We start from the raw sequence: 26,786 nt of genomic DNA on the forward strand, positions 1-26,786 counted from the left end.
CAGCTCTAAAATGATCACCTGAGTTCCCACAATGCAGCTTTGGATGTGACTGGAGTAAAAAAGTCAATACAATTACAGATCAGTAACTTGGATGTTCTGAACACTATATGTAGATTTATGCTGTATAATGTCATAGTCCGTACTGCAGGTTTTTAAAGGCGTCCTTGTGATATACGAGCAAATCTACTGTGTAATATAGAGAGCGGCGGCGTATAAAGCTACAGGGCAGAGATCATTGGCTGAACCGTACAGCCACGTTACTGTACACAGGTGCGTATCCTACTCGCCAATGACCGACCAAAGTCGCAGCGCCATAAGCTTCAACATAAAAAAAAAAGGACCACTAACCGTAAAGGCGCCGGCCTGTACCAGTGCGGGGGCGATGATGTGAGACACATATAGAGGTTTTCCGCACCGGAGATATTGGGTGTCATTCATCCCATTGAAGAATCCTACAGTCGGCAATGAAAATATTCTTGCTTAAAAAAAAAAAGTGACGTCACTTCTTGAAGCGTTTTACAAGCGGATTTTTTTCCCATTGACGCTTCTAAAATCTGCTCCATACGCCGGTATTTTAGAGGCTGTTTTCTCTTGAAATCAGCTTTGTATTTTTTAGCCTGTACATATGCTGTGTGAACGTAGCCCTACACAGGGGACGGTGTCAATAAATGTACCACTAAGGCTTCGTTCACATCTGCGCTAGGGCTCCATACCGACGGAGCCCTGACAAACACTTTCCCTTTCCATCACCATTGATTTCGATATCGACGGATCCGGTGCCCATGGTTTCCGTTTGTCTCCGTTGTGTAAGGGTTCCGTTGTTTTGACTGAATCAATACCGTAGTCGACTGCGCTTTTCATGCCGTCAAAATGACGGAACCCTTGCACAACGGAGACAAACGGAAACCATTGGCACCGGATCCGTCACCATTGAAGTGAAGTGAATGGTGATGGAAATGGAAACCTATGGTTACCGTTTGTGTCTGTCAGGGCTCCGTTCCGACTCAACGGAGCCCTAGCGCAGATGTGAACGAAGCCTTAACGATAATAAGGAGGGGGTTAAGTCCTCGAGATTGAACCTATCCAGTAAAAGCTCAATTTCCCTCGTATAACAAAAAGCTTTGCAACTTAGTAATAGACTTGGGGGGATTTAACGTTTCTACACATATTTTCTGATGTAAAAAAGTCCCAAACGGCTCAAAAGTCGCCCAAAATTTTGACCTTTGGGCATTTTGACCTTAGTCAGGTTTCTAAAAAGTGGGTGGAGCTTAGCAAAAGAGGGCGGGTCATCGGCGGCCTGACCCATTTACTATAATTTACACCAGATTCTGGCGAGCGCAGATTTCACACGGACATCCGAAGATGCAACGAGTTTATTAGGAGCCGTGCGCCTCGTTATAAATTGATTGTTTCCTATTAGGACTTGTCTATGAAATGGCAGTCTTAATAAATTCTTTATTATTTTCAAGATCTCTGCTTGCTGCCGGTAAAGGGAAACATTAACATGCGGAGGCTGAAAACCGGCACGGACGGGCAGCAGTTTGTCACCCACGGACCGTGCACATGCAAGATATGCATTGACTTCAATGAGCCCGGACCGTATAATGACATGTCCTATTCTTTTTGGAAACCACGGTCGTGTGCATGAGGCCTAATAATACTTCTCACAGCTGAGGGTTTGTCATATTAGTATCGAGTCTAGACAAACCTCTGAGATAAACCCAACAGCAGCACAAATCTCTCCCCTGTCCTGAGTCTGTTACAATGTATCAGTCTGGAGGATCGTCTAGACTGGATACAATTATAGCACATGTTTAGCTGTGAGAAGTATTAGGTGAGGGCGGGATTCAGTCTCTGGATGAAAACAAGAATGTTCCTATTCACTGACAGCAAGCAGAGTTTGTTATAATGGTGAGGAATTCAATCACAAGATCGATTAGAAAGTTGCAGGAGTTCCAGTAGCCAATGATGAAGCTCCATTAGCGGTTTTCTGGCGCTGGTACGACGTATCATTGATGTATTGACCGGGCCGGGACGGTTTCCACTTCACTACAAAATAGCTGCAAGAAAGAAGCCAAGCCTTGTGTAAGAACTCTGCTGCGCTGGCACGAGTCAAAGGGCGCGACGAGTCGGGTGATACACGCAGGGGCCGCGCGCACCGCTTAACGTTTTTAGCTGACGCTGCACGGGTCATCGGTGCTCGGCCGGACTTCAGCTTCCAGCAGCGTGTTCATGACGGCTCTGGTCAGGTAGCTGCAGGTCCCCCTCCTGCCCAGCGGGGGCGTGTTGTAGAAGTCGGACATGTCATCCTGGAGAGAGAACACAGCGTTAGCCGGATTATAGAAAGCGCCGGGATCAGAACTCATCATCTGCTTGTTTGTACAACGATATTCGCTCCAGCGCTGCCCGGCCGTCTACAGCTGCAGAATGCACAGGGGCGGCAGGACGGGGGAAGGGCCCGCAGCTAAAGAGAACCCCCGAAAAACAGGACTGTCAACAGTACAGATAATATACAGGATCAATATGATTAATGGGGTTAATAAAGCTTCATCGTTGTATAATGGAAAGGTCTGCCATTTTCTAATAGACTTTCAAGATCTCTGCTTGCTATCAGTGAATGGGAACATTCTTGTCTATATCCAGAGGTTAAAAACCTGTACAGACTTTCTACTTACAATTGTAGGCAGTTTAAAAAAATCCTCTGTGAGCTAAACAGCTTGGACTCTAGACTGATACAATGTAACAAACTATCAGGACAGGAGAGAGATTTGTGCTGCTGCCGTAATTAGCTCACAGAGGATTGTCTAGAATGGATACAATTGGAGCAAACCTTCAGCTGTGAGAAGTAATAGGTTTGTACAGTATTTAATGATGTAAACAAGAATGTTTCCATTTACTGACAGCAAGTAGAGATCTTGAAAATGGTGCGGGATTAAAACCCAGTCTATGACGGTGTGAAGAACATTATATTATACAGTGATTAAAAGTGGTTTTTCAGGAAAATTAACATTAATGACGTCCGGGACCCCCACAGTGAAGCAGCAGCCTCTTCATTGTTTCCATTGCCACAGTGCCTCATCTGGCTGTGCTTGGTACTGTAGCTCATCCTATTCGCTATGTAAACAATGGAGGGGTCCCGACATACATGTTATTGCCGCGGCCACTTGACTGGGGGTCCTTGAGGTCACAAACTCACTGATCAAACCCTGATGGCCTATCCTAAGGAGAACCCCTGTATATGATATACCCCCTGCCCCCCATTACTGGCCGCGCTGCTCAGGTGTCTGTCTGGATTTCATTTGATGCGCTCGGCTGGGTTTTTGGAGAGGACGATCAGCCGTGACCTTCAGCGGGGTCCTGACTCACCTGCGTCTCCGCTCCTTGGAGTCGGCTCTGGTCTTGCTGAAAATCAAGAAACGCGTCTTTCACCAGTTTGTCCAAATCGACTTTCTCTTGAAATTCGAACTCTGGATTTCTCTCTAGGATGACGGAGACGATCATCAGCAGCTGCCGGGACATCAGAGAGGACGTTACATTAGGGGGCTGCACTAGAACCGGTCACTAATGAGTCCGTCGCCTGGACTTATTGGGGGGGGGGGGGTTAATTTTTGCAGCCCCCTTGGGCGAGGTTCACACTAGCAGCATCTTTCATGCAGGGATCACACATTGTAAGTGAATGGAAACCAGTGCCCCATGCGGACAGTAATAGGACTTGTTACCTCCACTATGATCTGCCGGTATTCGGGCTGTGCGATGTTCTGCAGCATGTCCTCCACTAGAAGCGAGAAGTTCATCTCGTACATTGTCATGTCGGACAGGGTCGGTTGCTGCGCGGAAAGTAGGAAATAGACGAAGGGTTAAATTGCTGCAGTTGAGCGGTGTAGAGAACGGCGTGCGGTCCGGGAATACTCGCTGTCAGGCCGGGGCTCCGCTTTAATTTTAGGCACCCCGGTCATAGCACTTGTTATGGGGGTCGCATAAAATCAGATGTGCGCAAGATGTTTCAATGGAGTTGCAAAAATTGTAACAATTTCCGATACTTTGTGGTTGCGATGTTCGCACGTGATTTTACGCGACCCCTTGTATCCCACGCAATGCGCTACAATCGCGGTACGTAAAATCGACATCAAGCCCGTGTTTCCAGCGGTCACCGTCTCCTATATATATGGCGGTGGATCCTACGTTTGTGCACGGGCTGTATACCTGAGGGAGGAACTTTCCGGACACGATGATACCGCTGGGCGTCCTCTCCAGAATCTGCCACACCCTGTCGTAGAAACCGGACGGATTTCTGTTCAGAGAGCCGTCTATCTGCCTGCGGTTCAGCCAGCACCTGCGGAGGGACGGAGGGGTCTAGTCAAAAATTACCGATACTGGTGAAAGTTTATGCTATAAAGGGAAACCATCAGTAATTTGAACTAATCTCTTTGCCCAACACCCCCTTCCAAGTAGGAATTTCTAAAGCCGTTTGTATATATTGGATGCGTTGATTTCAACTGGCTCCACTGACCATCTTATGTGTATGGGAACAGCTCACAGAAGATAAGCGGCATCAGATGGATCTGGCAGCCGCTTATCTCTCTTACTCCAATTACATACAGCCTCAGCTGAGCGTGCAAATTTAAAGGGGAATCACGGAACATGGATAACTTAAGGATATTGACAGCTTTAGGGAGTAGAGGACATGGTGGTGGTAGTAGTAGACGACAGTGGTTTACTTACCGACCAGACCGCAAATAGTGATTATCGTAATCTCTCTGGTACTGAAACAAACAAGAGCTGCACTCAAAATTCTGCTGACTGCTGCACCGTGTCCTGAGAGAAATTTGCAATCTGCTAGTTGGCCGCCTATAAGACTATCCACTTTGATGCATTGCATTGTGAAAGATGTAGAAATTACATAAAAAATATTGCATTTCTCATAATGCATTACAGAGGCCATGCTCTAACTATGTACCTTTCACCTGAGCTCCCACAATGCACTGCTTCAAGAAAACTAGCAGAATTGTACATGCAGCTTTGGCTGTGACTAGAGTATAAGACATGATGTGAAGTGCAGATGGCTCGTAGGAGGAGGGGAAAAGTCCTGGAGATGACGTCTCTTACCTCCCTGACTGCTGCGGCTGCAGGATACAGAGGAGAAGCTGTTTGATGTCGCTGGGGGAGAGTTGGTAGATGTCCTTCTCGGGCTGCTCCCCGCCGCGGATCTGTAGTTCGTATCTCATGGCGTGAAGTATCCATCTGTAATAAAAGTCAATGGCGGAATCGTTAGACTAAATATCAGCCCCCCCATACATAGCGGCCCCTTATGGGGGTCTTATTCTCAATTTATTTTAAGACTTACACAGCTGGAACCACAAAACGTTTCAATATTCGTTATTTCGTTGTTGATTCTATAGCGCATTTATACGCCGCAGCGCAGAAGTTTTGTTACAGTAACACATTTTGTATTAATACTGTTCTATATTGACCCACTTAAAGGGGCTCTCCAGGATTCATCCCCCTCCCAACAAACAGCGCCACTAATGTCCACGTGTCTGGTATTGAAATGAAAGAGGTTGAGCTGCAATACCACATCCAGACACCAAACAAGAGTGGCGCTGTTCCTAGGAAAAAAAAAAAGGTAGAACTTTTTCTGAGAGAAGATTTACGGCATTCTAATATTGATGCTTAGGTAAGGCCATCAGTATCTGATCGGTGGGGGTCCGACCTCCCTGCGTCCCCTTTTATTGTTTACTCAGGTACAGATTTGTTAATCCTCTGCTTGCTTGACAATAATAGACGGCGCCGGGATAGTGCACACAGTTAATATTGGACCCTATAAGCAGTCACATTGCTGGAGCGTCTCTCAGATTTACATTTAATTAACAAACCCAAATAAGACGATGAATGTCCCGCTGACGACTACAAACAAAGCCAAGCGACGTTTTCCGATCTCCTGTATCGTGTGGAGAACGAGCAGCAAAGACGGAACAATTTCTGCTCATTTCCTCCAATTCTATCCAAAGCTGCGGTCAGAATTCTGCTGGTTGCCCTTGGAAACAGACTACAGGGTTTAGCTCCACCCTCTGTCAGTGACCTGAGATCTGTCACCTGATCTCCCACAATGCACTGCTCTCTGGTAACCATAAACCCAGGGGAATTCTGACTTTAGCTTTAGGCATGAATGGAGAATAAATGGTCATGTGACTAAGGACATGACTTCTCCTAGCCAGTGTTTCTCCAACCTGTGAAACTACAACTCCCAGCATGCACTTTGGGTGTCAGGACATGCTGGGAGTTTCCGTTTCACTGCTTACTGGTCTTGATATTCTAGATTAACACCGGAGTCACAGACTTACCTGCTGGGAGTTGTAGTAGGGGTAGTGAGCTGCAGGTGACGTGGTTACATATAGTTAGGAGGAGGTTATAATAAGTTGGGGGGGGGGGGGGCACAGGCAATGTACGGTTCCCCCCCCTCCCCCATGTGACGCGGCGATGAGCGCAGGTCTTTACAGTAATGGTTCTGTCAAGCGCTTGATCTATTTCTACAAGAACGACCGAGCAGAAATCAATAGCGAAGCCGTAAATTATTATCGGAATAGAAAATCAGCAGTGGAGAGTAACCTCAAACACAGCGCGGGGGTCCTGCCCTCCCCCATCATACACAATCATCAATGTAACGGGGTATATAACATATATCTATAGCAGACAATTGCTTCTAATACAGTCCCACAGGTGGAGTGTCACTAGTGCCACGTCAATGTGACCTACAAATACCTGACTACCTTAGGATGCGTCCGATGCAGAGGTATATAGCAATCTAAGAGTCAAACATGGATATAAATACTACCCCCCCCCCTCGTTAACCTAGAAATTACCAACAACTCCTGTATAATCACACGTTCTGCACCTTTTAAATAGACTTTGTTTCCATTCTTGTGTTTTCAAGATCTCTGCTTGCGTCCGTGAAATAAAAACTTGTACAGACCTTGCACTTGTCACAGCTGAGGGTTTGCTACACTTGTACCTAGTTGAGGTAATCCTCTGTGAGCTAAACATATAGACTGACACATGTTACCCCGCGCTGATACATTGTAACTATGGAGGAGAGAGATTTGTGTGGCGGATTTGTACAGACAAAATACAATTGTAACAAACCCTCCTCGGTGAAGAGTAGGTGGTCTGTAGGGGTTTTTAGCTTGGGGGATGTAGAATGTTCCCATTCACTGACAGCAAGCTGAGATCTCAAATAGTGACAGATTGGTAAATTTTGTATAATTTTTTTGTTTTTTTTCCCTCTATATAATCACATAAAACCTGAAAACTTTGTACCAGACATATACAATAAAAATACCAGACGCAGGAGAGGCAAAACATTAACCCCTTGCGGTCAAAACCACGGAAACCATGACTGAACCCCATTAGAAATCACTGGGGTTTGTTGTGTGGTATTTGGATCTGTCGGCGGTTTCTGTAATGAACTGAAGCAGTGACGCAGATGTGAACAGAGCCCTAGATACAGTCACTCTCCGTGCTGACAAGTAATCAGATTGGGGGTGGATAGTCCGGCGGGGGGGGGGCGGCGGCTGTACTCACCCCACGCGGATCTTTAACATGCCGCTGAACAGCTGCGGAGTGTTGGAGACGATCCATCCGATGTGGATGACCAGCTCTTGCTGCAGGACGGCCTCCCGCTCGTCGTACGGGTTGCACTTGCTGTAGATTATTTCCTTTATCACCCCGGGAGACAGCGGGTTAGAGATGACCTCTTCCTCGTGACCGAAGACGCCCAAAGTCACCTAAAAAGACAAAGTAACGGAGGTCACGGCGGGTTCGGGATGGACAGAACCTCCCAGCGCGGCGCCGAGCGTCAGACGTTCACAGGCAGCAAACCAGACACCGCGCAGTGAATTGTCGCCTCTTATCGTGAGGATGGAGCGGCGCTTAACGCTGTAACGCACGGAATTTTACATAAATGCAGTAAGTGGGCGCAGAACACGGAGTAGTCACAGACCTGGCACCAGACAAGATTAGTCTGTTAGACGGACCATCAATAGACAAAGCCAATTCATTCTGAGGGGTCCTCTGTGAGCTAAACAGCCTGCACTGATACATTGTAACAAACTATCAGCACAGGGGAGGGATTTGTGCTGCTTAGAGAATTATCTATTGATGTAAGCAAGAATGTTCCTATTCACTGACAGAATGCAGAGATCTTTAACTATATCGACTGTGTATGGACAAGCAGAGGGGTAGCGTGGGACGCGGTGTGATCTGCCTAATACGATGATGTGTCCTATATCTATGTCATGTGTAAAGCCCCCAGGATATGTCGTAAGTGTCCGGTAGGTGGGGGTCTCATCTTTTGGGAGAACGTGGTCCACTGAACCCCTAATGAGGCTGCATGCAGGACAATAGCAAATGGAGAGGGGTCTGCGGACATACAAGGGGTCTCTCCACTGACCTCTATGGGAGTTACGGAAACAAATGCTGCTGTTGTGCGGCCCGCTCTCCTCCAGTATACGCCCTCAGGGGCCCCCGTTCTGATAGGTCATTTATAGCACTGTATATATGTGTGTATATATAGAATTATTAGAACTACTACGCGAGTCACAAGTCAGGAGCCGGTTATAGAATTCTGCGCCGATTCTGAGCTCCAGAAGACCGGCGCCATATTTGAATAATTGTGCATAATGAGAATCGCATGTGACCTGTACAGAGTTTGCGGACGATGCGGTCACATGATTAAGTTACGTGTCTCCAAATAACGCAGCTGGACGTCATGCGCAATGGTTTATATACTGCGCCCGTCTTAGGGCCCATTCACATGAACAAAGTCCGTGTGCTGCGCATGGAACGCGGACCCATTGATTTCAATAGGACCGTTCACACATACGTGAGTTTTCACGCAGCCAATGGGTGCGCGTGCGTGCTCGTCTGAATGAGCTCTTATTGTATAGAAGAATTTTTTATTACGAGCGCATTGTAGAAAAGCGTCCTAGTCCGCGATCTCCATTACAACGATGGGTGCACCTAGGACTGATGCCCCTCACCCCAAAACTACTGGATAAGTGGAAATGGCTCCTGACTTTTGACTCTATATATATATTCAGTAATTACAATTGGATACATATATATATAACTAGTGAGATGATGGTAGTTGTAGTACTCACCTGCTTGCCCTGAACTAATGCATTAGTTATAGATGGGGCGAGGCTGTCCACTATTTTACCTAAAAGACTGGCAGCAAGACGGACAACTGACCTGGAAACAGAAAACAGAGCAGTGCCACTCCACCTGTCACACAAGCACAAGTCTCATTAGCATCTTAAAGGTCCCGGGAGAGGATGAGCTGCGCACACTGAATTTGAGATGGAGTTCCCCTTTAAATCCCTATTTGCATATTACATGAGCAGCGCCTCCATTACCGGGTTTCTCTCCTAACATTTACCGGAGCGCGGCAGAGAATCCGTCCTGCGGAGCGTCGGCTGATAATGAGGAATTCAATATTAAAATAATCAGTCGAACGAACGAACGAACGAACGAACGAACGACAAAAGGCAATTAATGCAGATTTGTAGAAATAAAGAGGAACGTGCGGCGGCGGCGTCTGACTAACGCGGCGAGATCACCGTAAAGGGGGTCAATATTTATCTCACAGCAGAACAGTCCTGCTTGTAATACATAAGGAGACATGGGAGGCTGTGGTACTACAAGTAGAAGAATGCCCACCTCTGCTTGTCTGCCAGGATGTGCTGAGACTTGTAGTTCTCGGAGCAGTTGACACTTATAACGCTGAATAACTCTGCTTACTTATTTCGTTACATTGTGTCTTATACTATAGTCACCTCTAGAGCTGCATTCACAATTCTGCTGGCTGCTTCTTTGAGTACATCAACACTGTGCACCACTGACCATACTGAAGGGCAAAGCTGAACTCCCACAATGCTCCTTATTTCGCAATGAATTGTGGGAGTAGTGTTTAAACCAGGCCTTGGAAATATTACAGAATACATATCCCAAACCCGTAAAGATTCGGGATGTCTTGGAACCCGAGAGCCTAAAGGTCAGCAGCAGAATTATGAATGCAGCTCTGGATGTGACTGGAGAATAAGACATAACACAAGATCAGCAGAAGGTAAGAAAAGCTATTCTGTATTTAAAGGGATTGTCTAGTTTAGAAACCCCAAATCGTACACTGTAATTGTTAAGTTGATAGACGGGGGTCCTAATTCTGAGTTGATGGATGGGGGTCCTCTGTTCAGAAACCTCATCTTCTCTGTTGCTGCCCCCCCCCCCCGCCCCAAATCTCCTCTGCTTTTTGCTGCCACTAGGGGGCGATATGTATTCAGATCCTATTTACGGAAGGTCAAGTGGGCTCTATATAGATTGGCCCCCTAGTGGTGGAAAGATATAGCTGACTTTTCACAAATCTGTGTTTAGGGTGAGGATGGAAAAAAAAAAGGTAGTTCTGTACTACAACAGAATCATGGAGCCTCATCAAGTATAATAGAAAAATTCTCCCGATGCTGCTGATTTTTCAGGCAGGTCCCCTTTAAGTTCTATTATAACGAGGACGGTGTATTATAACTTCTGCTCCGTCTATCATTATAAAATGTGGGACAATATAGAAGCTGCTCCTCATTATCCATTGTCCTGGAACTCCGGCAATTAATTTGTCCTGACGCATCGCAGCCGTGTGCAGGGATTCTACCATCGTTTGGTCAGGTCTGTAGGCTTTGGGGTCGTGCGGGGTCCGGACTTATGAGGTTATTTTCTGCAGAATTTTCTTTGGGTTTTTACGCTGCAGAAAGTCTAAAAATGAAGCAATCCTTGTAATGAGGGTAATGAACGTCATGGAGTCAGACACAGTCACCGAGTGTAGGATATGTGTCAGGGAGCTGCTAATAGAGGATAATGGCGCTCTTAGTCCCGTCCGTGCTGGTTAATGGTCCGCCGCTACATAAAGAAAAGTGCGATTCCGGTTGCAGCGCTATTAATAGCCATAAAGTGATGGCATGGTCTGGAGTGCTGGGAAGTTTCAAACAAATTGACTGCACGGTGAGGACATCACATTTCTACTGGTGAACTTTAACGGTTTGTGTGCTGTAATCTCATTTACAGATGTAGCAGAGCTGAGTTTTGCATTTGCTACATTCATGCGAACATAACCATGTTGTTGTTTTTTGCAGAAGACCTAAAAAAACACTATTCACCTCTGAGCACTATTTTACAAATAAATCATTTACATAAAGCTTTTGGTCACTGTGTACATGACATTACTTACCCTGTATTATACTCCAGAGCTGCACTCACTATTCTGCTGGTGGAGTCACTGTGTACATACATTACTTATCCTGTACTGATCCTGAGTTATATCCTGTATTATACTCCAGAGCTGTACTCACTATTCTGCTGGTGGAGTCACTGTGTACATACATTACATTACTTATCCTGTACTGATCCTGAGTTACACCCTGTATTATACTCCAGAGCTGCACTCACTATTCTGCTGGTGGAGTCACTGTGTACATACATTACATTACTTATCCTGTACTGATCCTGAGTTACATCCTGTATTATACTCCAGAGCTGCACTCACTATTCTGCTGGTGGAGTCACTGTGTACATACATTACTTATCCTGTACTGATCCTGAGTTATATCCTGTATTATACTCCAGAGCTGTACTCACTATTCTGCTGGTGGAGTCACTGTGTACATACATTACATTACTTATCCTGTACTGATCCTGAGTTACACCCTGTATTATACTCCAGAGCTGCACTCACTATTCTGCTGGTGGAGTCACTGTGTACATACATTACTTATCCTGTACTGATCCTGAGTTATATCCTGTATTATACTCCAGAGCTGCACTCACTATTCTGCTGGTGGAGTCACTGTGTACATACATTACTTATCCTGTACTGATCCTGAGTTATATCCTGTATTATACTCCAGAGCTGTACTCACTATTCTGCTGGTGGAGTCACTGTGTACATACATTACATTACTTATCCTGTACTGATCCTGAGTTACACCCTGTATTATACTCCAGAGCTGCACTCACTATTCTGCTGGTGGAGTCACTGTGTACATACATTACATTACTTATCCTGTACTGATCCAGAGTTACATCCTGTATTATACTCCAGAGCTGCACTCACTATTCTGCTGGTGCAGTCACTGTGTACATACATTACATTACTTATCCTGTACTGATGCCGAGTTATATCCTGTATTATACTCCAGAGCTGCACTCACTATTCTGCTGGTGGAGTCACTGTATACATACATTACATTACTTCTCATGTACTGATCCAGAGTTACACATCCTGTATTATACTCCAGAGCTGCACTCACTATTCTGCTGGTGGAGTCACTGTGTACATACATTACATTACTTATCCTGTAGTGATCCTGCGTTATATCCTGTATTGTACTCCAGAACTGCACTCACTATTCTGCTGGTGGAGTCACTGTGTACATACATTACATTACTTATCCTGTACTGATCCTGCGTTACATCCTGTATTATACTCCAGAGCTGCACTCAATATTCTGCTGGTGGAGTCACTGTGTACATACATTACATTACTTATCCTGTACTGATCCTGCGTTACATCCTGTATTATACTCCAGAGCTGCACTCAATATTCTGCTGGTGGAGTCACTGTGTACATACATTACATTACTTATCCTGTACTGATCCTGAGTTACATCCTGTATTATACTCCAGAGCTGCACTCAGTATTTTGCTGGTGGAGTCACTGTGTACATACATTACATTACTTATCCTGTACTGATCCTGAGTTACATCCTGTATTATACTCCAGAGCTGCACTCACTATTCTGCTGGTGGAGTCACTGTGCACATACATTACATTACTTATCCTGTACTGATCCTGAGTTATATCCTGTATTATACTCCAGAGCTGTACTCACTATTCTGCTGGTGGAGTCACTGTGTACATACATTACATTACTTATCCTGTACTGATCCTGAGTTATATCCTGTATTATACTCCAGAGCTGCACTCACTATTCTGCTAGCTGAGCACTGATACATTTAAACAATGCAGTGCTGTTCAGTCCATAAAAGCCCCCCCCCCCATTCTTTACAAGACCCTCGTACATTGCACATAGAGGTTTTCCCCACTGCATCTCTCACATACTGACGCAGCAGCCATGGGGAAGCCCTTCCTGTCCAGTGCATTGCACGGCTGGGGGGGATTACAGACTGAGTGTTGCTACGTTGCTTACATAAAGTAAGTTTGTAATTCGGCACAACTCTTGCTTCTATGAGGATCAGCTATTGGTGGAATTACATAGGACTGCAGGAAAACCAACTGCATAATTCTTCTTACAAGGGCTGAAGCATAAACCATGCAGAAAATAAAAATTCAGCACTGCTACATCTGAATGCCTGAAATGGAGGAATCATACTGTCACCAAAGCCATAGTCGCGTCTCATTTTCTGCCGCATTATCAGATGTCACCGGTTAGTTCATATCTGTTAATCCAAACACATGCGGATTATTTTATTTTCTGGTAGCGCCATGCGGAACGTAATCAATGGCTGTTCCTGTAAAAGCCGACGACGCAAGCGGCTTGTTACCTGCTTCCCGTGTACCAGGAGCGTGGTGATATGTGGCGCTATAGAGGAGGCTACTCTCTGCATGAAGGCAGCCGTGTAACGGACCACAAACCTGCGTGACAACAGATATCAGTCATAGTGAAGCGGAAGGAGGGTGCGGGGGAGGGGAGGGAAGCTACTATTTATTAAATACTGAATGACTTCGTCATCTTGATCATGGCAATCACAGGATCACTTGGGGAAAAATATATAAAAACTGTAAAAAAAAAAAATGTAAAAAAAGAGTGACGTCAAAATTGCAGGAGGGTTCATACAAGCCGAAGTGCAGCTTCACCTTTAAACATCGTTTCACATCTAGATCTAATCCGTATAAAATGTGGCGTAACCTCGCCGACACTTATCTTGTACTGATCGTGTTATTTCATGTCTTCTACTCCAGTCACAACCCAAGCAGCTGTAACAAGTGTGACGTTATCCATGTAAATCGACACTGTGCCGACAGACGCAGCTCTAGCTGAAATGCTCTAATGTCCGGCAATCTGCTGCATTGCATTTACGTATCCCACAACACACTGCAGCTGTTCTCTGTGGAAGTAGGGCTGCGTGATGCAGCTCTGGATGTGACTAGAGAAATAAAGTATCCCCGAGACCGTATATAATAAAAACAGAGAAGTATCTACAATGTTACACCCCTATTTATATTATAAAGATATGGACAATTCCCTATATTTACATTTACATTATTGGGGATTTATCTTATTAAAATCATCGTTCTCTTGTCACTCGTCCAGATTTATGTAAATGAAGCTCAATCACTGCCCAGCGAAGAGTTCAGCAACTTTCTAATAGACTTTGGGGAAGATTTACCACCTTTGAGTATTAAGTTCTCACCATTTTTAAGATCTCTGCTTGCTGTCAGTGCTTATTAGAAAGTTTTCATTATCCAGTGATTAAGAATTATTTACATAAAAACCTCTTCAGTTCCCGGCTCTGATATGAGGTGAATGGGGAGACGGCAGAGATTGTTTCCATGATGAGCACTAATTTCTGTGTTTATTTAGGTACAATGAGGAGCAGCTATGAAGAGTGCCCCAAAGAACGTCTCATTCAGCACCAAGGAGCGTGCCCCCCTACAAAATGTCATTCAGAACCAGGGAGCGTGCCCCCTACAAAGTGTCATTCAGAACCAAGGAGCGTGCCCCCTACAAAATGTCATTCAGCACCAAGGAGCGTGCCCCCTACAAAGTGTCATTCAGCACCAAGGAGCGTGCCCCCTACAAAGTGTCATTCAGAACCAGGGAGCGTGCCCCCTACAAAGTGTCATTCAGAACCAGGGAACGTGCCCCCCCTACCAAGTGTCATTCAGAACCAAGGAGCGTGCCCCCTACAAAGTGTCATTCAGAACCAAGGAGCGTGCCCCCTACAAAGTGTCATTCAGAACCAAGGTGCGTGCCCCCTACAAAGTGTCATTCAGAACCAAGGAGCGGGCCCCTTCTACAAAGTGTCATTCAGAACTAAAGAGAGTGCCCCCTACAAAGTGTCATTCAGAACCAAGGAGCGGGCCCCTTCTACAAAGTGTCATTCAGCACCAAGGAGAGTGCCCCCTACAAAGTGTCATTCAGAACCAGGGAGCGTGCCCCCTACAAAGTGTCATTCAGAACCAGGGAACGTGCCCCCCCTACCAAGTGTCATTCAGAACCAAGGAGCGTGCCCCCTACAAAGTGTCATTCAGCACCAAGGAGCGTGCCCCCTACAAAGTGTCATTCAGAACCAGGGAGCGTGCCCCCTACAAAGTGTCATTCAGAACCAGGGAACGTGCCCCCCCTACCAAGTGTCATTCAGAACCAAGGAGCGTGCCCCCTACAAAGTGTCATTCAGCACCAAGGAGCGTGCCCCCTACAAAGTGTCATTCAGAACCAGGGAGCGTGCCCCCTACAAAGTGTCATTCAGAACCAGGGAACGTGCCCCCCCTACCAAGTGTCATTCAGCACCAAGGAACGTGCCCCCTACAAAGTGTCATTCAGCACCAAGGAGCGTGCCCCCTACAAAGTGTCATTCAGAACCAGGGAGCGTGCCCCCCCTACCAAGTGTCATTCAGCACCAAGGAGTGTGCCCCCTACAAAGTGTCATTCAGAACCAGGGAGAATGCCCCCTACCAAGTGTCATTCAGCACCAAGGAGTGTGCCCCCTACCAAGTGTCATTCAGAACCAGGGAGCGTGCCCCCTACAAAGTGACATTCAGAACAAGGGAACGTGCCCCCCTACCAAGTGTCATTCAGCACCAAGGAGCGTGCCCCCTACAAAGTGTCATTCAGAACCAGGGAGTGTGCCCCCTACAAAGTGACATTCAGAACCAGGGAACGTGCCCCCCTACCAAGTGTCATTCAGCACCAAGGAGCGTGCCCCCTACAAAGTGTCATTCAGAACCAGGGAGTGTGCCCCCTACAAAGTGACATTCAGAACCAGGGAACGTGCCCCCCTACCAAGTGTCATTCAGCACCAAGGAGTGTGCCCCCTACAAAGTGTCATTCAGAACCAGGGAGCGTGCCCCCTACAAAGTGACATTCAGCACCAAGGAGCGTGCCCCCTACAAAGTGTCATTCAGCACCAAGGAGTGTGCCCCCTACAAAGTGTCATTCAGAACCAGGGAGCGTGCCCCCTACAAAGTGTCATTCAGAACCAGGGAACGTGCCCCCCCTACCAAGTGTCATTCAGCACCAAGGAACGTGCCCCCTACAAAGTGTCATTCAGCACCAAGGAGCGTGCCCCCTACAAAGTGTCATTCAGAACCAGGGAGCGTGCCCCCCCTACCAAGTGTCATTCAGCACCAAGGAGTGTGCCCCCTACAAAGTGTCATTCAGAACCAGGGAGAATGCCCCCTACCAAGTGTCATTCAGCACCAAGGAGTGTGCCCCCTACCAAGTGTCATTCAGAACCAGGGAGCGTGCCCCCTACAAAGTGACATTCAGAACAAGGGAACGTGCCCCCCTACCAAGTGTCATTCAGCACCAAGGAGCGTGCCCCCTACAAAGTGTCATTCAGAACCAGGGAGTGTGCCCCCTACAAAGTGACATTCAGAACCAGGGAACGTGCCCCCCTACCAAGTGTCATTCAGCACCAAGGAGCGTGCCCCCTACAAAGTGTCATTCAGAACCAGGGAGTGTGCCCCCTACAAAGTGACATTCAGAACCAGGGAACGTGCCCCCCTACCAAGTGTCATTCAGCACCAAGGAGTGTGCCCCCTACAAAGTGTCATTCAGAACCAGGGAGCGTGCCCCCTACAAAGTGACATTCAGCACCAAGGAGCGTGCCCCCTACAAAGTGTCATTCAGCACCAAGGAGTGTGCCCCCTACAAAGTGTCATTCAGCACTATTCACATGTATAACTGCGCCCATTGTTACTAACACCCGTCCCCTAGAATCCTGCACACGACCGGAAGGGTTTTTACTGTCCGCAAATACGGATACACAATTGTCTGCAATTGCAGAAGCGCCAATAGACGTCTATGGGGGAGTCCGTGCCGCAATCGCGGACAGGAATAGGATGATCTATATTTTGCGGGTCATTTCTACGGCCCGGACACATCAGTAAATATAGGGAAAGGAGTCCGCGGCCTGTAGAAATGAATGTGTCCGCAATTTCACCCGGAATTACGGTCGTGTGCATGCGGCCTTACTCTCCACCAGTCGTAAATGGAGGCGGGAAAATCCGTGAAAATTCACATCAATGGCGTTTCGCTCATGGGCCACTTACTGTTCTGCAGACGCCCAGAAGATAACGGGGTGAAATGAGGGGAACTATAAATATTCATCCGATTACTTGTTGTTATAGGGCGGTTATAATGTGCAGCAGCAAGCGGGGAATATATATATATGGACTGTGGTGTTATAGCCTAGTAGAGTGAATGATAAGGGGGGTGGGGAGTGTTACTTGTGAGGCCCGGACCCTAATTAAAGGAGAACACCCTCTGTTATTAACACCTTCCTATGGAATTCATTGGGAGTTTTATTAGATCTATTATTCTTCCCTGTATCCACTTCTACTTCATTACAACTTTATTTGGTTTAAAAAAATAAATTGAAAGTGGAGTTTTCCTTTAAGGCTGCTGAACTTTACACTACATCGATTATTAAGTAGGATTGTGCATTTCTTACCTTGCACTCATCTCTATACTCCAGTCACCCCAAGAGCTGCACTTACAATTCTGTTGGTGTATTTTGGGAGCTCAGATATTACACAAGTGTGAAGGACACGCATCTGAATGAGTAGCCTATAGCAAGCAGCAGAAATATAACTGCAGCTCTGGATGTGACTAGAGTTTAAGCAAAATACTGACAAAGTAAATCCACGTCACATGTAAATTCCAACTATGAAATGTCTTAAGATAATGGACTTAGAGATGACACTAATTATTTAAGAAATATTTCGGACAGTGATAATGGGATACTGTCTCTTTAAAAATGGGGATCAGGATGAGGTGTGAACAGATCTTTCCTCACTGATCGATATTATAAAACTGGCGCAACTAGGGGCGAGTACACCAAACCCCACAATAAGATGCCCACCTGCTGTGGCGGAAATCAGGCCCAGGAAGCGCCTGGCATAATTTACGCCCACTTTTCTAAAAAAAATAATGGAAAATTTCGGAGCCGCGCTCTTTGCCGGCACTTGCTTTTTGCGTTGGTAAAACTTCTGATGGGATATTATAATAATGGCGCTTACACATTTTTTACGTAATTTTATCATCGCCAGCAGAGACGCCGTAGGCGGAGCCCGGGAGCCGGTACAGGACTTACCAGAGCTTATTGCTGCCCGCTTTCCTATAGATCCTCTCCATGAAGTCAGACGCTGCACCTGACGGAAAAAATAAAAAGTCTCAGAGCCGCTCGCCTTCATTAAAGCAGGTGCGACGAGGACGAGCGCGGCGGCGGCGTGTGATAGGGTTATAACGGGAGCGCGGCGCCGCCCCCTCACAGAGAATGTTTCGTTATCTGGGGCCGAGAATATTTATTACACTCCACTCGCACATTGTACAACTCGAAGAACAAAACCGGCGGTGCGGATCACCCCAGGAGGGGGCGCCCCAAATCTTCCAGGTCGTTTACGCTCGTTCCCTGGGACGCTTCATTGTGACTGAGCATTTAAAGGGCCGGTGCAGTCCCATGTAAATAAAACGTAATCCTTGTTCTAATATAATTTGCGTTCCAATTCCTAACGTTTTCATGATCTCTGCAGGTTGTCAGTGAATAGAAACTTCCAGCGGCTGAAAACCTAGTGCAAACCTATATAACTTCTCACAGCTGAAAGTTTGTTACAATTGTATACAGTCTCTAGATGATCCTCTGCCAGGACTCCAGACTGATACATTTTAACTGAACTGATACATTGCAACAAACTAGGAGGACAGGAGAGAGAGTTGTGCTGCTGCTGTTTTTAGCTCCCGAGGGTTGTCTCGGCTGGATACAATTGTAACAAATGCTCAGCTGTGAGAAGTATTAGGTCTGTACAGGTTCGTAGCCTCTGGATGTACATCGTCTGTATATGAAGTAGATGAGATGGAGAATGGGTGTTGAATTCTGTCCATTCCTAGAAGGGTTAACTACATTAGGGACATGGCGGGAAGACGGGGGGGGGGGGGGTGTTGCGTCTCGCAGCACAATGGCGCGGTGCCGCCCGGCTAGTTTAAGGATAAGTATTTCTCATTATTAACTTATAATTTCTCGGTTCTGGTCGTCCCTGAAGAGGAATTGATGAGATTAGAACAAAACCCTCGGATTCCGGCTCTTAATTAGCTGCAGATTTTACTCTTTACAATTAAACGAGCTCGGAGGAATCTTCCGTTTTTTTCGGCGTTTAATTGCTCTGAAAATGCAAAATTATAAATGTAAACTCCGGGCGGAGCAAGTGTCCTCCGATCCGTGTAATTAAAGAGTTAACCCTTATCCTCCAGGAGAATAGAGTAACGCAGGAGGGGGGGGGGGGCAAATTAAAGAGACAGGATCATTTTCTAACAATATATTTTCCTGGGAAAACTGGGTGACATGCAATTAGGCATCTATTAGGCTGACCGTATACGCAGCGGTTTTTGGACATATGGGTGAAGCGCCTGGTTTCCATGTGCTTCCCCTGTACAAGCCGTGCGGGTGAAAACTCATCCTAAAACTGCGGCACGTTGTCGTTTGGAAGTTTGCACCCCTACAGCTCCTAAATCTCTCCAGATAGACAATGATACACACCCCGCTACTGTTATGCTTCATTATGAATTACATCTGCCATTCCGGAATCTTGGAAAGTTGGGTGGCAACCAATGTGGAAGCTGCTTAGTTAAATGATATTTATGCAGCAATACTGGAGTGGGGCTTCTACGTAGTCCTGCCATTCAGGAGTCTGAGAAAGCTGGGTGACAACCCTATGGGAAGCTGTAATGGCAGCAATACAGATTACCACCCAGCTTTCCCAGAAACAGATATAACCGAGGCTCAGCGGACATAATAATAATATAGAACGCTGTGACTCACCTTCCTTTGTGATAAAATGCGGCCCTTCCCTCTTCATCAGGATGCTGAGCAGGATGGCCTGAGAGGCGAGGCAGGTGCAGTCCTAAGGAAAGAGGGGGATGGGAGAAGAGATGAGGGGGGGGCTGCCAAATACAAGTGATACCAGAGATAAGCGGCTTAAGGGACTCACGTTCAGCTTCTGCAGGATCTCGTAGGTGGGGCGGTTTTTCCAGTCCGCCATGTTGATTTCCGGCTTCTTCTCCCGGTCAGTGTACGGGATGCTGGCCTGTCTGTTGACTTTTGAGTGTTTCGGCACTTCAAGCTCCTCGAAGCCGTGAAACTCTGGGATCCTGAGGAATGATTGACAGACATGGAAGAAATTTACTATATTACACATCATCATCATCCTCCTCCGCCAATCCTCCCCCTCCTCCGTCAATCATCGTCCCCCTCCTCCGTCAATCATCGTCCCCCTCCTCCGTCAATCATCGTCCCCCTCCTCCGTCAATCATCGTCCTCCTCCTCCGTCAATCATCGTCCTCCTCCTCCGTCAATCATCGTCCTCCTCCTCCGTCAATCATCGTCCTCCTCCTCCGTCAATCATCGTCCTCCTCCTCCGTCAATCATCGTCCTCCTCCTCCGTCAATCATCGTCCTCCTCCTCCGTCAATCATCGTCCTCCTCCTCCGTCAATCATCGTCCTCCTCCTCCGTCAATCATCGTCCTCCTCCTCCGTCAATCATCGTCCTCCTCCTCCGTCAATCATCGTCCTCCTCCTCCGTCAATCATCGTCCTCCTCCTCCGTCAATCATCGTCCTCCTCCTCCGTCAATCATCGTCCTCCTCCTCCGTCAATCATCGTCCTCCTCCTCCGTCAATCATCGTCCTCCTCCTCCGTCAATCATCGTCCTCCTCCTCCGTCAATCATCGTCCTCCTCCTCCGTCAATCATCGTCCTACTCCTCCGTCAATCATCATCATCCTCCGTCAATCATCATCCTCCTCCGTCAATCATCCTCCTCCTCCGTCAATCATCCTCCTCATCCGTCAATCATCATCCTCCGTCAATCATCGTCCGCCTCCTCCGTCAATCATCATCCTCCTCCATCAATCATCATCATCCTCCTCCATCAATCATCATCCTCCTCCATCAATCATCCTCCTCCTCCATCAATCATCCTCCTCCTCCATCAATCATCATCCTCCTCCATCAATCATCCTCCTCCTCCATCAATCATCATCCTCCTCCATCAATCATCATCCTCCTCCATCAATCATCATCCTCCTCCATCAATCAATCAATCAATCATCCTCCTCCTCCTCCATCAATCATCCTCCTCCTCCATCAATCATCATCCTGCAGATGGGGAGGACTTACACTTCTGACTCATTGATCCTCAGGAAGTCCAACTGCTCGACCATCGCTCCAGATATTAAAGTCTGCAGGAAGGAAAACATATCCAGTGAGGAAGAAGAGCCCCCGCTCCAGCAACAAGCAGCGCCTGACCCCGATCCGGGTGAAGATCACGGCCCTTATTGGGCTTTGGGACAAAGTATCACCAGTGCAATATAATCAATTGATTTATAAATGTTTTGCTTATACTCCAGTCACATCCAGAGCTGCATTCCCAGTACTGTTAGCTGCCACGTTGAATCTATCAGCATAGATAGAGGCTGATAGGCATCCATGACAGTTTAGCTGATTATCTCTAATGTACAATGATCTCTAATGGACAATGGTGTAGTGCATTGTGGGGGTTATGGTGATTACTCCTGGCCCTATGTAAGAGACTAACGTAGAAATAAAAACTACATCTATCAAAGCAAAGCAAGCTCTGAACAAACACTCAGCGAGCACTATGATGTGGGGTCCTGCAGTCCCAGAGCTAATAGGAAACTGGCAGAAGTGTAAATGCAGCTCTAGCTGTGACTGGAGTAAAAGATAAGATTAATATTATCCAGTTTAAGATTCAGGAGACAGGTTTTTGCACCAGTAGGATGAAAGTAAAATTAGATAAAACAGTCCTCTAATAATTGTTGCTCCAGTGTGGATTCTAACCTGCGCCCCTCCCCCCACCACCCCCTCCGTTTATGGCGCTGGGAAAATAACTTTTTTTGGAGTCTTTCCTGTAAAAAGCTGAAAACTGAATTAATTGGCAAAACTTCAGAGCCTGTGGAGGTAAATCACAAAAATTGGCCGCCACTAAAGTGAATTTTAAAAATGTTCAATTATTTTAATGGTTCTCGCTACTTTTTTTAAGCTCCGTCATTAATGTAAGTGCGGAGTGGGGGAGGGGGTACAGCTGGGCGAAAAATAAAAATCCTGCAACCCGGCGACTGAAGAAAAACCCAAAACATCTGAACGGCAATTTTGTAACTTTTGGTAAATTTGACTTCATATGTTTACATGAGACGAGTGCTTAGAAATGATCATGTAGCAGAGCACAACGTGCGTGACCCCCCCACCTGTGAACCGCTCCTTGTAAAGATCCCAAATAATCAGCTTTTTGGCATTTTTTAAGAACCCAAACCTTATTTGTTAAAATCCTGGAACAATGTACAGATGTAGCAGAGCTGACTTGGTTAATGAACCATTCCTTGTTTGCACAATGACAACTCCGCGCTAAAATAATGCAATAGACTTAGCTGCAGTCCTATGTAAAACCAAATATCGTGATGTCACCATGAGCTGAGTAAAGTTGAGCTCTGCTACATCTGTTTATATGAATGAGGTAAGTACAAGACATACTGAACGTCAGGAAAAGGGGGCAAATACTTCTGGAAATAGAGCCCCACATTTATCAGTCTATTGCGCCATGTAACCCCAAAACTAATTTATGCTCTCACTACACCGGTGCCATCTCATAGTTATATCTCGGCTCCTGGGAAAGCTGGGTGACAACCTCTATGGCCACAGTTATAAACTTTATAAAAAGATATCAGAATAGGGAAGATTTGGGGATTATTTTTGTGGGGAGGGGATTCTGTTTTGCTCCGTGCTTGTGGGAACCGCCAATGAACTGGCAGGAAGCGTCAGCGCGGCGCGGTGGGAATTGCCGCTATCGTCTTGTCACTTCCGCGCGATTAAAACAAAGATGAAGAGTTTGGAGCATTTCACAGGTTGTATAAATAAGTGAACAGAGCTAAAAGCACAACGATTGTAAAGCCGAGGAAACACAATCCCGTCAATTATTCAGAGGACCCTGCTCCGTCACTGCGCGGCGACCAGATATAAAAATACTACTTACAGATGTAGCAGAGCCGAGCTCGTCACATGAGGATTATCACCATGTGGATTTACATAGGACTGCAGATAAGCCGACTGCATGATCTCAACTAATGTCAAATTCAGCTCTGCTACATCTTTTAGCACCAAATGTAGGAAAAGGACGAATTGTCCCAACGGGGGAACATACAGCCCAGTACCAAGGATTTTAATAGCACTGCTACGCTACATAGTGCAAGGTTAAGTCATGACATGCCACCAATGCAGTACATGTTTGGTACTAGAGATGTAGCAGAGCCAAGTTTGTCATTGAACGGTTTTCTTCTTATCGGATTCTGGCAAAGCTGGGTGACCGTGAATATGAGCACCATTAGGAGCCCCCATAGAGCTTGTCCCAGTCTCCTGGGTGTCTCATTACATAATTAGGTTTTTAGGGAAGGTCGGTGAAAACCAACGTGGCGGCCATTACTGCTCGCGCATAAATTCTCATCCAACTTTCCAAAAGTCCTGAATGGCCGTGCTCCCATTCCCAAGCAGCTTTGCCATTCAGCAGACAAGGTGAGATTAGTGACAACCCCTGAGGGCGGTGGACATAATGGTGGTCTTATTTGTGGTCACCCAGCTTTTTCAGAACCTGAAATAACTAAGAAACGACAATTAATGAGCTGCATATAAACACACAGCTCCCGCCCCTGCAGCTGCAGTCCCCGAGATCACCACTAGGGGACTCAATTTAAACACAGGGTATATGAGGGTGATAGGGTGGTTCATGTGCTTTGTCATTTACACCCAGGGCCGGCCTCAGCACTCCGCGAACTCGAGCAAGTTCTGGGGCCCACTACCCTTGGAGGGGTGCCCACTTTGGCGCCGGGTGCCGTCATGGCTCCTCCAGGAGAGGAATCCCCGGCCAGAGCGTTGTTGATGCTCTGGCAGGGGATTCTGCTCCTAGAGGGAGCCCCTAATGTCCCTGTTCATATATGGACAGTGACATGAGGGGCTCCTCCAGGAGAGGAATCCCTGGCCAGACCGTCGGCCGCGCTCTGGTTGGGGATTCCACGCCTAGAGGGAGCCCCAATGGCGGTACCTACAGGGAGAGTGTGTGTGGCGCTGTCAACAGAGGGCATTGTATATAATGGGGCACAAACTGGGGGCCTAACTTCTATGTGGCGGTACAAATGGCCGTTTTCTGCCGCCGTGATTTCCCACCCAAGGGCCCACATAGACCCGGAGCTAGCCCTGTTTACACCCCATTTTCTAGCCCCAAAGAACCCAAAAAAAGCAAATGTCCAGATGTGAACCGTCACTTACCTGCAGTCTGTCTACATGAACTTTGACTCCTGCCACGTTTCCATTCTTAAAGGAGGCGAGCATGTCTAGGATAGGGTTAAATCGGCTCCCCCTGAGGGTCATAGAAGAGGCAGAAGTTATAGAGAGAGAGATTATAAATCTAATAATCCTAAACCTTGTAATCCTATACTGTACCGGATGTTATCCTCACGAATCAGCACCAGGAACAGAGGGCGCCCCTTCATCTTCCAGTACTGCCGGATGAACTGCAGAGCATTCTGCAAAAGAGACCCAGAAGTCACCAAAGCGACCTACGACTACAGGTCCCAGCAAGCTCGACCAGCTGCTGCAAGGATCACAACCCCCCAAACATGCCCTGAATGCCACCCAATCCCTATAACGTCTACCGCTCCGGGGTCCGCAGATTGAACTCCTAAGTGGTCGGACAGATTAACTCCTTGTGTCGTCCCATGAAATATTCTCCACCAGTAGAATACACAGCGAGGCACCAGCGGAGACGACCCATCATCTGCACACATCTTGAAGGTTGAGCACTCAGGATTTGCGCTTGGCACTCTGGGTAACTCCCTATTTATTTATTTTTTGTAACTTTATCTAGAGTTCTCCTTTAAGAACCCCTCCTCCCAGCGTGCAGAGGGTTAAAAACGTTTCGGATATTTATCCCACGCGTTTCCAGCCTCGTATGTTTACTTGACTAATTCCGCTAATTGAAATCGCTCCCGCGTACATTTCCCTAAAAACGTCAATTTGCATTGCAGGCGTATAATTACTTGTCAGGAGTTTAGGAAAGCTGAGTGACAACCCCTGTGAGAGCTTTTTGGAGGTGATATAGTTTTTCACCCAGCTTTCCCAGAAACAGATAGAACTAGAGCAGCGCTGGTAGAACTGGCGTCTTATTATCTACAGCAGCTGAATCATTATAATAGTGACCGAAGGGAGCGTGCGCCTCAGCCGAGCGTTACAGGTGATTGGTCCCTCGACTGGCCCGGAAATCACTGATTGATTTACAGGTGTATTAGTCCTGGCTGACAAGTCCTGTGTCAGGGCGGAGTCCTGCGTCAGGGCGGAGTCCATGTGGCGCGGGCCCGGCGTTAATCTCCAGCAGGAAAGATTCAGAAAAATGTCCGTCCTCTGTACATTGTGTTTACAGACGAGTCACACACATCACAACGTTATGCTGCCTTCCAAAACGTAGAAAAGCGTTATATCTTGTCCTATACTCTAGTCACATCCAAAGATGCATTCTGAATTCTGCTATTTGCCATGTATGAACCATCAGCACTATGACTGGTGACAAACCTGCCTGACTCCTATAAGACACTGTGGAAGTTCTTCATGTATAATAACTTTATATTAGAGCATCCACAGAACTAGCCGTGAGCTGTAAGATTCTCCAGCATGAGCGCGGACACCAGCTCAGAATTCTTAATGCAGCTTTGGCTGTGACTAGAGTATAACATGTGATGTAAGGCCTTGTTCACACGGCGCTCAAAAAAACTGATGTGTAAACACGTAAAAAACACTAGCGTTTTTGCAAAGCGCTTTTTAAAGTACAGGCGTTTTTGATGCTTTGTTTGCCACGATTTTTGACGCATTTTCTGGGTCCATAATTAGGACTCCCATTGACTGTGCGAATTAGGCGCGTTTTCGTCACAGTTTACGCACCAGGAATTGACCTGATGCTTCTTTTTTTACACAACGCGGTTTTAAACGCGCGCATAAAAAAAATGCGTCGTATGCACTACAATATCAATGGAAAGTTTACAGCATGCTTTCTGACGCGTTTCTCGCCGTGTAAACCGCGTCGTGTGAACAAGGCCTTACTAATAACAATACAAGATCAGTGAGACAAATTGACTCAACATTATATAGTCAAATTCACATAATCCAGCCGGCCCTTGGACACTGAGGTGCCGGATTATAGGAATGTCCAAACTATTGGCAGGTCAGATATAACTAGACCGATATTGTCTTGCCCACTCCGGCTGTGACTCCAGTCATATCGGTCATACTGAGACCTGCAGCCCACCCTGCTGCAAATGACCCCCCACCTTCCAAGTGCTGGACGATCACAGTAATCCAGAGCATGTGTATTTTTGTTGCATTCCAGATTAGCAGGAACTGAGTGCTGGATTATTGGAATTTACAATACAAATATATCCAACAGTGACGCTCA

At 46.6% G+C, this 26,786-nt stretch overlaps 1 protein-coding gene across 1 annotated transcript in view; it reads right to left on the bottom strand.

Moving 5' to 3' along the window:
• Positions 1-1,355: 1,355 nt before the first annotated feature.
• Positions 1,356-26,786, bottom strand: part of PHKB (phosphorylase kinase regulatory subunit beta) — a 119,230-nt gene continuing 93,799 nt past the window's right edge. Inside the window, exons 17-29 of the mRNA XM_075836804.1 lie at positions 24,785-24,867; positions 24,611-24,701; positions 21,455-21,516; positions 20,270-20,429; positions 20,101-20,182; positions 18,379-18,436; positions 9,156-9,246; positions 7,579-7,781; positions 5,107-5,241; positions 4,204-4,333; positions 3,720-3,827; positions 3,367-3,507; positions 1,356-2,309 (exon numbers count right to left, since the gene is read on the bottom strand). Coding sequence (XP_075692919.1) covers positions 2,172-2,309; positions 3,367-3,507; positions 3,720-3,827; positions 4,204-4,333; positions 5,107-5,241; positions 7,579-7,781; positions 9,156-9,246; positions 18,379-18,436; positions 20,101-20,182; positions 20,270-20,429; positions 21,455-21,516; positions 24,611-24,701; positions 24,785-24,867 — 1,482 coding nt within the window. The 3' untranslated portion in view covers positions 1,356-2,171. The remainder of the gene's footprint in view (positions 2,310-3,366; positions 3,508-3,719; positions 3,828-4,203; positions 4,334-5,106; positions 5,242-7,578; positions 7,782-9,155; positions 9,247-18,378; positions 18,437-20,100; positions 20,183-20,269; positions 20,430-21,454; positions 21,517-24,610; positions 24,702-24,784; positions 24,868-26,786) is intronic.

The sequence above is a fragment of the Rhinoderma darwinii genome, chromosome 9 (assembly GCF_050947455.1).
Source record: "Rhinoderma darwinii isolate aRhiDar2 chromosome 9, aRhiDar2.hap1, whole genome shotgun sequence".
NCBI lineage: Eukaryota > Metazoa > Chordata > Amphibia > Anura > Rhinodermatidae > Rhinoderma > Rhinoderma darwinii.